Below are 12,042 nucleotides of genomic sequence, written 5' to 3' on the forward strand. Positions count from 1 at the left end.
GTCTAAAATGAAAGAGTTGGAGAGACATTCTCTGTGCATACATTCAAAAAGGGAGAGTAGCAGAAAATGTTTGCTTTTCCTTGTAACTTACAGACTAAAGCTGCAATCACACTGCACTTTACTCCACATAGACTTTCATTCATACACATGTGAATGCGTCAGACCAGAAACATGGGTCATGCAGCAAGTTTCGCAGTTCGCTTTGTTGGAAAGTACAAGCTTGGTGAACTCTGACCTGCAAAATCACATCATATGATTGCGTGACACCAATCGAGGATCAAAACATGACCTCTCTGGACAGAAATTTCAAATATGGACCAATCGCTAATCTTCTTTAATCCCCGCCCCTTTTCGCAGCGCCCTACTACAGAATTTCGCACGCTCAGACTTTAGTGTGACCGTGGCATTACTCTGTCCATACACCCATACATCTATACAAAATAATTTAAATAAGATTTTCTCCAGGTGAAAAAAATATATTATAAGGAATACTGTGAATACTTCCTTGCTCTGTTAAACATTCATTCATTCAATTTCCTTCATCACTTGGGAAATACTTGGGGAAATACATTCACAGAAGGGATAATAATTTTGAGGTAAACTGTATATACAGAATACAGTGCAAAGCATACATGAGTACACCATCTTTATTAAAATATTAATTGAATATGAATATTTATCAAGTATTTCTCAGTAAATGGAAACAAAATATTTTTGCACATTTAAAACAAAATTTGTAATAATTAAATAAAAAATTTGGTCACCTAACATTTTAATATTTTTCGTGGTTTAATATTTTTATTAATGGTTTTATTATGTTTTTTTTTTCCTGCCCCAAGAGAAGCGACATAGTAAATTAAGGTGTAAAATAGTAAAGTAATTTTCAGCTTTGGGTGAAGTACTCCCTTTAACATACCAGAAGAGGGCAGTCAACTCAAATCAAACAACCAAAATATCATGATCCATAATCATGTAGATCTAATTAGCAAAACAGATTAAATTTAACAGCAATCAAAGCTTTAAGGCTGATTACTGGAATTCAATCTGACCAGGCAATTTCCTCATTCTCAGACAGTTATTCTTTGTGGCTTCTGTCCAGAGCTGACCTGAGTCATTCAGAAGCAGCGTACTGAATGAAGCTTTGAGAAATACTGGGAAATGAAGCACTTTGCAGATTGATTTCCATGATCTTTTATTATCCATATCCATTTTTAAAGAACACATACACATTTTAAAAAAGAAATATTAAATATTGACATGATTTCCTGTATAATAAGGTGACTGTTTTCTGGGGGCAGTCGCAATTTTAGTTGTAATACATATGAATGAATCAATCAATGATTAAAAAAAATTGTTTAACATCCAAATGCAAAAATCAGTATATTAAAATACACGTAATGTACCTAAACAATTTTACTTACTTATAGGGTATATTTAGCCTCTAGGCTAGTTCTGCAGGTTTCATACATTGACTCAATATTTGTGCAATTATGAATCAACCATATTGAATCAACCATAGTATGTACCAATATACGGGTGTCCAGTGCCCCCTATTTAAATTCTTACCCTGATCACACTGTAAATAATAATGACAAAAAGCCAATACAACAAAAGCTTTTATGTTATGAACTCATTTTAATATATTAGGTTAAAATATATATATATATATATATATATATATATATATATATATATATATATATATATATATATATATATATATTAGGTTTCAATTTATTTTTTTTATAGATTAACTTATTAGTTTGAGTCAGTTTGACTGATGTAAGATGAGATTAATGGAAAAAATCAATTGATTCAACTCAAAAACTTAAGCCAGCGTATAATTTTTTTACAGTGTATAAGTGATATGCGATTTTGAACACAGAACTTGAAAACGCCCCGTTTGTTTCTCAGAGATCTGTTCTGAATATCATCCAGTATAGCTCATGAGCAGAACAGAACATATAATGATGTCTTTAAAAGGTTAAAAAGATTTGCGTCATTCCAAATTGACTATGGAGCCAACTAAGATGTGTATGTCAGGGTTAACTTGACTGACAGCATGGGTTAAAGGCAGTTACCTTGCGGATGTAGGCTTGGAGAGCTTTGAGTCCGTACATGCGGAACACAAACCACATTTTGAGAGAGCGAAACCTCCGACCCAGCGGGATCTGCCAGTGCTGAAGGGAGATGAGATGAGATATGACAACTGTGCACACGCAAATACACATGAAACACAGACAGCACACATGAACGTATGTTTAAACAAAAGTTTGTAGTTCGATGTTCTCTCAAAAACATATACAGACTTATATTCACATTCAATACATTACATTATTAAACATTTATATGAATGTACAATACAATACATTTAAATACCAAAAGAGTACATTAATATGTGGATACAATATTACAGTTAAAGGGATATTTCACCCAGAAACGAATATTCGACCATCATTTACTCACACTAGACTTGCTCCAAACTCAGTAGAATAATTTTTGTTCCGTTTAACACAAAAGAAGGTACACTACCTGACGAATGTCTTGTCGCCTATACAAGTTTTAGGAACAACAAATAATAACTTGACTTCTAGTTGATCATTTGGTATCAGAAGTGGCTTATATGAAAGGCAAAGGCTTCTAGATTATGTTTATTTTAATAAAAGAAAATATGATCATGCCTTAATTTTTAATTATTTAATTAGGACAGTAAGGTCTGACTTTATTTAGACTAAAGTCTTGTCACTTAACAGAAATAATGTACAGTATAGGACATAAAGTCATGGTGCAGAGGAAAAAGAATTAATATTGTGCATGACTCCCATAAGCTTGGAGGACTGCATCCATACATCTCTGCAATGACTCAAATAACTTAAATAGCAAAGAAAGCGTTCTTGCAGGACTCTCAGAGTTCATCAAGATTCTTTTGATTCATCTTTAATGCCTCCTCCTTCATCTTACCCCAGATATGCTCAGCAATGTTCATGTCTGGTGACTGGGTTGGACAATCCTGGAGCACCTTGACCTTCTTTGCTTTCAGGAATTTGATGTGGAGGCTGAAAGAAGGAGTGCTATCCTGCTGATGAATTTGCCCTCTCCTGTGGTTTGTAATGTAATGGGCAGCACAAATGTTTTGATACCTCAGGCTGTTGATGTTGGCATCCACTCTGCAGATCTCTCGCACATCCCCATACTGAATGTAACAACAAACCATGATTTTTTCCTTCACCAAACTTGACTGATTTCTGTGAAAATCTTGTGTCCATGTGGGTTCCAACAGGTCTACTGCAGTATTTGTAATGATTTGGATGCAGTTCAACAGAAGATTTATCAGAAAAATCGACCTTCTGCCACTTTTTCAAAGAATCAAATAGAGGTGAAGTTATTATTTGTTGTTCTTACAACTAGGATTGACGACAAGACTTTTGTCAGGTGTAGATTGACTTTGACTTTGACAGAGTATATATATATATATATATATATATATATATATATATATATATATATATATATATATATATATATATATATATATATTTTTTTTTTTTTTTTTTTTTCTGGTTTCAAACATTCTTCAAAATATCTTCTTTTGTGAAATGGGTTGGAACAAGTCAAGAGTTAGTAAAAGATGACAGAATATTAATTTGTGTGTGAAATATCTCTTTAATATATATCTAAATTACATCATTTGTGATTGTTAGATATGACTCTTCACCTGCTTTTAAAAACGTACTTTGTAATAATATCTTTATATTTGACATAATAGGAAACAAATAAAATGTTAAGATCATTTTCTGTAAATGAACTGTTGAAGCTCTAAATGAAATTAATTTGTTTTATTTAAAATTAAATGTCTTTCAAATTATTTGTTACATTTTAACCAGATTCAAAGGGTGGATGGGAGGGTGCCGCACACTGTTTTTCAGTATTTATTAAATTTTTTTAAAAGAAATAAAAAAATTTTAATGCAGGTTTTATGAGGTTAACAAATCAAAGATTATTATTTAAACTACTCCCCAAAACCCTTGTTCAAGAGACTTTAATCACCAAGTAAACCAGGTATTACTTTCCAAGTGGATAATAAACATATAATAACAGGCTTACATAGATTATCAGTGAGGAAAACAAATATTATTCATTCTGCATATGCACTGCTCTATGCAAAATCTACTGGTATTGCTGTACCTATTGGGACGTTTGGTCCCCACAATGTGAGGAATTCATGGTACAGACAAACACTCTTAATATACTTACTCTATAATCAGTGACAAGTCCTATAAAAAAATAAAATAAAATCATAATTAGTCATTTCACACCGAAAATCAAGTTCATGTGTGAATAATATACTCACATAAGCACAGAAATCATAAACGACAATACACACATATCAATCAATAATACATTAAAGGATAACATTTAGTTTTCCCATCCGCCAAAGGCTTTTGTTAATGTAATTATGCAGTTGTTCATGATGGAAATGGCTTTAAGGTGTGCATGCATATATAAGCGTGTGCATGTCTGTGTGCACGTGTGTTGGTGGTGGGTTGAGAGACAGTGCTGCTCTTTTGTTTGGTTGTCAACACAATTACAATGGTCTGCACAGCTGCACACTGCCCACAGGCACATTACCAGAGGATCTGTCTTTGTTTAGCCAGGTTTAAATGGTCAATAAGCAACTGGAAGCAAAAAATGCACCATGGTTTTACTACATACACACACCAAAATAGTTATAAACCATAATGTATCATTTTCAACCATGTGTAGATATACACTTTTAACCATGATATTTATAGTAAACCTTTGGTGTGCCAAAACACTACTGCACTACATTTACCATAATAAAACCAGCAAGATCTTATGAGGAAATGCAATTATTTTATGTTTTGTCAGTTTACTGGCTAATTCATACAAGTTCTGTTGTATGAAAATGATTAAATTACATGTTAATATGTTAAGAGATAATCAATTTTAAATACCGTTTATTTAATTTTAAAGTTACTTTTATTCAAAATGAATGTCACCTGAGTAAAATGTTATTTACTATACAGTAGGCACCTTATGTGTGTCACGTACTGTTGCCACATATACAGGACACCATACAAACAAAAATGCACCTAAAGTAAGTGTTGAGGCACAGAGAGCTGTTGTTTGTTAGTTAACAGAGAGGCTTACAGAACACCGCAGTGGACTGGTAATCTGTGAATAAGGAATTGGTAAATAATCTGATGGAGACTTTACAGTGTGACGTAAAATGGATGTCAGCACAAGACATCATGTCTCATTAATAAGGATCATTGTCATCCGCTTTACACCTCATGCTTGGGCACTTCAGTTATTTCTTAGTGTTACTGTTGTTTATTATTTACCATAATCATAGCTGTGGTTGCCAGTAGTTTATTATGGATGGTATTATTATAAGAGAAGAACTTTATTTTAAACTACAAAAAGAAAAAAAAAGAAAAAGAATAATAATAATAATAATAATAATAAGAAAATAATAATAATAATAATACTTTTTATTTAAAAAAATCATGAAAAAATAAACAATTGATAAAATTTCACAACACAGGCTGTGAAAGCGTAAAAATACACGTTTTTTTATCATGTTTCAGATGATTAATACACCAGAGGGCGCTGTCTACAATTTTGAATCTGAAATACCAACACAATCTTACGGCAATTTGTAGCTTTTTGATTTAGTGGCTAATTCATACGATCTAATTCGTACTATTTAGTACGATTTGCTCATCACTCAATGACGGTTGGGTTTAGGGGTGGAGTTAGGTGCCACGCCTCCTTTTTAAAATCATACATTTTCGTACGACTCAACTCGTACGAATTCGTACGAATTAGCCACTAAACGGACAAAACATAAAATACTTACGTTTCCTCCTGAGATCAGGCTGGAAATACTTTACTTAGGGGTGTGAACATATTGCGTATTTTGCACACACAAGTTTGTTATTTCCAAATGAAGATCCCAGCTTGGATGTGTAAATAGGGATACGCACCGTATTCAACTTTTGCACTGCACTGTACTAGCACTGGAAAGTTATGTGACAAATACCAACCACTTCTGCTTTACGATTGGAATATCCACATTTCGGTAATAATGTCAGGCTAATTACCTCAGACATCAGTGCTTTTTAACTCCTTCCATAAGTAAAATTTGTTTTAAAGCTACAGCAATAATTTGTCATCCTCTGAGAGAACGGTTGCCTAGCAATGACAGACGCCACAGGAGTGTGTACGTAGAAGGTAATTAAAAAATGGTGAAGGACTCGACGCACCTCAAGCTTTCCAATCACTGTTAGACAAAATTTGAAGGGCTTCTTAAGGGATTTTAATGTACGTTTTAGATATGCGTCCTCGTACATGTCTATGAGAAGGCAGAGCTTGCCATAAAGATCTGCGAGCGAACCCACTGTAAACTGTTCCCTAAACCCAACCATAGTGTTTTCAAAAGCAAATGTAAACGAAAATGGACTGCATTCACGCAATTTTACCTTGATTTGTATTGTTTTATCTTTTTTGTAGAACTGTATTTCACCGCTCTCAAACCCAAGTGCCTAGCATTACAATGTGAGCTACCGAGCAAACTGACCATACTAAAATATTTATTTGCTGTCTAAATATTTATTTGCTCTTGCCCAAAGAACTACATGAAAATATGATTGCATTTGTCAACAGTATGTCTCTAATTATCGTTAGTGTGAAAAGGAACACAGTTTGTTGGCTTCAAACTGCCCTGTAGCATTTATTTTACCAAGAATCTGCAGTCAAACATATCTTGTTATATTCTTGTGGTTTCACAAAGGTGTAGGCCAAACTACGTGTTTACAATAAGCCTGTTGTTATTTTTATTCATGCGCACATTTACCAGTAGGAATGACCTTCCGCCCTACTCATAACTCTCTCTTCATATAGCCATATATATGCCTATGACATATCTATAATACACTGTGATATAGCCGGGCTCGGATCGTATCGCTTTCTCACTATAATTAATCCGCTTCAGAGTGTGTTAAAATCGAGCCGAAACCACCTCATTCAGGCAATCTCGGACCGATTGATTTGGCGCGGATCCGAGCGCAATTGCTGAATTCACATATATCAAACGAACCACTCTTACTGGGCAAACAAGAAACAAAACAAAAAGCTTAGGTTTGAAAGCATCTTTAGTTAATGTTACTTAAAACAAACAATGAACAATTAACTTATTACAGCATATATTCATCTTTGTTAATGTTAGTTTATACAAATAAAGTTGTTAAGGGTTAGTTTAGTTTATGTTAACTCACAGAGCAATAACTAATGTTAACAAGCATGAATTTGGATTTTAATAATGCATTAGCAATGTTGAACTATGATTAATAAATTATGTACAAGTATTGCTCATTATTAGGACGGGATTTGTTTTTTCCATCAGTATCGTATTGGATTCTTTTGTATGCCTTTGTGAAGGCTCATGTGAGGGAAACTAATTTAATATGAATATTATCTGGATATTAATTTGTTTGTTTGTAAAGGGAAATGTTAACGGATTAGTGCTGGTTAATTACCTGACTCTTGGTGATCATGCTTTAGATAAAGTGGCTCCATTTTAAATGCTCCAATAATGTCTGCTCTTTTCTTTACCCTGCAGAAAAAAAATCAAACATTCACATTTATTAGTAAAACACATCATTGAGTATTTTGTGGAATAACTAATAAATAACATACTTGGTAATAAATATCCTATATGAAATAAAATATGATGTATCACATATCACAATACATACAATCTGCATTGCTTAATAAACATAGGAAATAGAAACAGTTCAAAGATACACTGAAAAACAACAGTGTTATTTTCAGTGAGCATAGTGTTTGTGTGCCTGTTTTAAAGGGGTGGTAAACTACGATATCATACTTTAAACTTTAGTTGATGTGTTATATAGCTGTGTGAACATAAACAACATCTCTGAATGTAATATTCTCAAAGTTCAACGCAAAGGGAGACATTGGCTTTTACAGAGTTAGCTTAGCAAAGCCGACAGTAAACAACGTTAGAGGAAACCTTGCGCAGCGAAGGGGCATGGCCAGAGGCGCTGTAGTGTTATAGCTGAGAAAGCTAAAATGCTGTCCAAGTGCTGCTATTTTCGTAGAGCTTCTTCTGTTTTTGTATTTGGGCCTCCAAATGACATGACACAAAGAGAGAAGTGCTTACAGTTTAATGTTAATAATGTTCCAGAGAATTATAATAAATATATAGCTAGCATTTGACAAAAAAAAAAAAAAACTTCCAGAATCTCTTCCAGTTCAGAGCTGGATTCGGCTAAAAACTCTTCAGAGAAGAAGCTGTGGATTGTGAGCCACAACCTGTAAGTATTTTTATTTGTTAAAATTGTTGTATTAACTGCATAATGTCTAGCATTAATGGTATGTTGTAGCAAGGACTTAAACAAGGATGTAAACAATGGGAAAAGCTGTTTGGCACCGCTAACAATTTAGCTACAATTCATACATGTCAACAATCTTAACCATTGATGCAGTGTCTCTCGATGTGATCGCTTTTTCTGTGTTATACACCTCAAATAACGAACTCACAAAATTTAAGCAAACACTTTTTTATTACTTATTACTTATTACTCATGCTAATAACCCAAAGATATATGAAATACACTTTTCAGATGTTATTTAAGAGAGCAGGGACGAGGTTCAGCTGTGTCCTCTTTATTTTATGTCTGATTCAGGCTCAAATTGATACGGCTAACAGCTACTCTGACTGACATTATTTAATCAGCAAAAGCACAGTGTATGCTATTTAGAGGCATGATGTTTTTCCGGGTGATCGGGAGCTGATGTGTGAATCACAGCATGTTAGCTGACCAATCAGATCCTCTTGAGAGCGGACCTTTCGGAAATATGTTTATTGTTGTCATGTTAGCTGAGTAGCCGTGTATAATCAAAGAAGGATATATAAAAAATAACATGATTTTAAGCACGTTGCTTTGCATGTGGACATATGGATGAATGATAACAGCCTTCTGAGCCAACCAGTAGGTGCAGAAGGCCCCTACTAGCCCATATACCTCAGCTAATAACCACTGATAACGCTCATTCAATGGAGTGATAACATTCAAATCGGCTGTTCTGAGAGTGTATTTGTATGAATTTGTGTATCCTGTTGTATGCAATACAATAATATGTGTACAGTACATTTATTGACCGTATTCTTCAATGCGGAAGTGAGCTCGCTTTTGCGATTGTTTTAGAACTTCAGATTCAGTTGCCCTTTGGGAGAAATGACTAGAAATAATAAACGGCAGAAAACGGTCAAACTACTTGCTCTACAAAGAAGTATTTGCATGACTATACAGAAAAAAACTAGAATGATATAAAAAGAAATATCAGTTTGCAACATCAAGCAGTAAAACAAGTTGTTTTTAATGTCTAAAAATGAATGGAAGTGAATGAGACCGGAAGTCTTGATCCAAAAAGATTCAAATGGATGTGCCGCTCATACGGAGAGAATAAGGTGAATAGGTTAACAAAGGATTACTTAGTTCTTTACTAAAGGACTTGCATCACTGGTTTTCCAGTTCAAAGTTTAAGGTTTATTTTATTACCGCTGTACTTTTACAGAGAAGCACTAGGAAACAATTAGAAAGTCAAGATTTGTTGAAGAAAGACATAAGTTGTGACACAAGCCTGTATTTCATTTATTTATTAATTTCCCTTCAGCTTAGTCTCTATTTAGGAGGTTGCGACAGTGGAATGAACCACCAACTATTTTAGCATATGTTTTATGCAGCGGATGCCCTTCCAGCTGCAACCCAGTACTGGGAAACACTCTTGCATTCACAGACATGGACAATTTAGTTTTTTGAATTCACCTATAGCGCATGACTTGACTGTGGGGGAAACCTGAGCACCCAGAGAAAACTCATAAGAACATGAGGAGAAAATGCAAACTCCACACAGAAAGGCCAACTGGCCCCGCTGAGACTCGAACGAGTGACCTTGCTGTGAGGCGACAGTGCTAACCACTGAGCCACTATGCTGCCAGCCTTAATTTATTAAAGCAAAATACAGTGGAAACACTGAGACTTTATATGTATTACTGTATAATATTGTAATATCACAGCAATTCAAAAATACTTGTTTTCTATGTTTGTATATTTTAAGTGTATTTATCTCTGTTATGGCACAGCTTAACATTCACGAGTCCTTATTGTAGGATCACACAATCCATCAGAAATCATTCTTACTAAAATTATTATACAAAAAAAAGTTTAACTGTTGTACGTTAGGGATTCTGTGATGAATAGAAAATTCAAGAAACTTTATTTTGTTTTGAAATCTAGACATTATCAATGTCTCAACTCAGAACTAAACACTTTTAAATAATGTACACTGAATAATAATGAATGTCTATTTTCGTCTTTATATGACCATGAAGATATCTGTTTCCCTGGTGCTGACATAAAGGGCAGCTGGGACCATTTCCTTTGTTGACTGACAAAGATAAAACATGGCATGCTGGCATACAGTAGATGGAGATCAAAGGAAAATAAAAATAATTTTTATAGATAATGATATTAACAACACTTACCACATCGCCGAGCAATCAAAGTTGATCAGGAGCCATTTATGAGGATTGAAATTGAAAGAGTCTGCAAACTAAAACAGAAGCATGTTTTGATTAAGTCATTTTTTCAGAACTCATGTCTTTTTACCCTTTAAACTTACATGACATTGTTTAAATTAGCAACAATGCCCCTTTAAAATAATTCAGAGATGAACAATTGTATGTTCTTAACAATACTGTCAACACAATTGTATAGTTCATATTAATTATGAAGTCAGTCATGAAAATTTAATACTTTTATAATTATTGATTGTTTTATTTCCTTTTTTTATTAAAACCATGATCTCAGAAATTTATCTACATGGTTTGGGGTTTTAAGATCATTACCAGAATTGTAAATAGTAGGGATGCCACGGTTCTCAATATAATATAGAACCGTACAGTACGACCTCCACTGTGTGTGCCTTTAAATCCATGAGCTGAGATGAGGAAACTCCTCCCCGCGAGTAAATATCCAATCACTATGCTCTAAAGTTAGGGGCGCTTGACCATCATTCCACACCTTAACATTGCGAGCGGTGGCGAAGTGAGGCAACAGTACAAGGAAGCTTTAGCGAAGTGAGGCAACAGTACGAGAAAGCGCCGACATCTTTCAGATCTGCTGTGTGAGGATATTTCGGTTTTGCCGGTAAGTATAATGCCAATAAAAGAAAAGACGTTGATAAAAAAATAACTGTGTTCAAGCATTGTTTTACACGTATAACCATGACTGCAAACCAAATAGCAACAATCCCTCGCTGAATCTTTCAAACAAACATACCCAACTGGTTCAGAGAGACACGTAAAGGTTTATTCCTAAAGATTTGCAGCCGTTTTCCGTGATTGGAGATGTGGGCTTTTGTCATTTTATAAAAGCACTCGATCCGCGTTACAGACTACAGTCTCGCATTTGTTCAGCACTGATATAATTAAGATGTTTTATTTACGTTTACTTAAGTACAAATATGTTTCTTTGAAATGGCCAATTTATCTTTATTAACTTCACATGTATGTTTATTTTCAAAGTGTAGGGTTTTATGTGTTCCCCAGTTTGTACATGGGCTACCAGCAGCTGTGAGATTTCAATGTTATTTTTTTTTTTTTACAATACACTACTAGTGTCCTTTTCTTGGCTTTTAAGTAAAACAAAATGAGTAGTGCAATAAATCGTTTTTATTTTTTTCTCCTTAACCTCTCACTGTTTCTATTGCCTTTAAAAAAAAAAAACATGTGTCAAGCCATGAGAACCGAACCAAACCGAAAACCGTGTTAAAAAACTGAGGCATGTATTGAAACGTGGGCTAACTGTATTGTTGCATCCCTAGTAAATAGTACACATTTTTGGTTCACATTTTATACGGTTATACCTAAAGTGAATACCAGCATATTAGTAAATGTTTTAAAATGTGCTATTTTTATTAATTATGATT

At 34.1% G+C, this 12,042-nt stretch overlaps 1 protein-coding gene and 1 long non-coding RNA gene across 4 annotated transcripts in view; one reads left to right on the forward strand and one right to left on the reverse strand.

The window, feature by feature from the left end:
- LOC147840126 (uncharacterized) overlaps window positions 1-12,042 on the forward strand; it is a 402,217-nt gene that overhangs the window by 201,996 nt on the left and 188,179 nt on the right. The gene's annotated exons all lie outside the window — the stretch shown is intronic.
- ddc (dopa decarboxylase) overlaps window positions 1-12,042 on the reverse strand; it is a 44,584-nt gene that overhangs the window by 4,667 nt on the left and 27,875 nt on the right. For both annotated transcript variants that reach the window (NM_213342.1, XM_087285549.1), the window contains 4 exon segments: window positions 2,082-2,180; window positions 4,255-4,274; window positions 7,563-7,639; window positions 10,598-10,665. In NM_213342.1, the coding sequence (NP_998507.1) occupies window positions 2,082-2,180; window positions 4,255-4,274; window positions 7,563-7,639; window positions 10,598-10,665 (264 nt within the window).

The sequence above is a fragment of the Danio rerio genome, chromosome 16 (genome assembly GCF_052040795.2).
Source record: "Danio rerio strain M-AB ecotype USA chromosome 16, GRCz13ab, whole genome shotgun sequence".
NCBI lineage: Eukaryota > Metazoa > Chordata > Actinopteri > Cypriniformes > Danionidae > Danio > Danio rerio.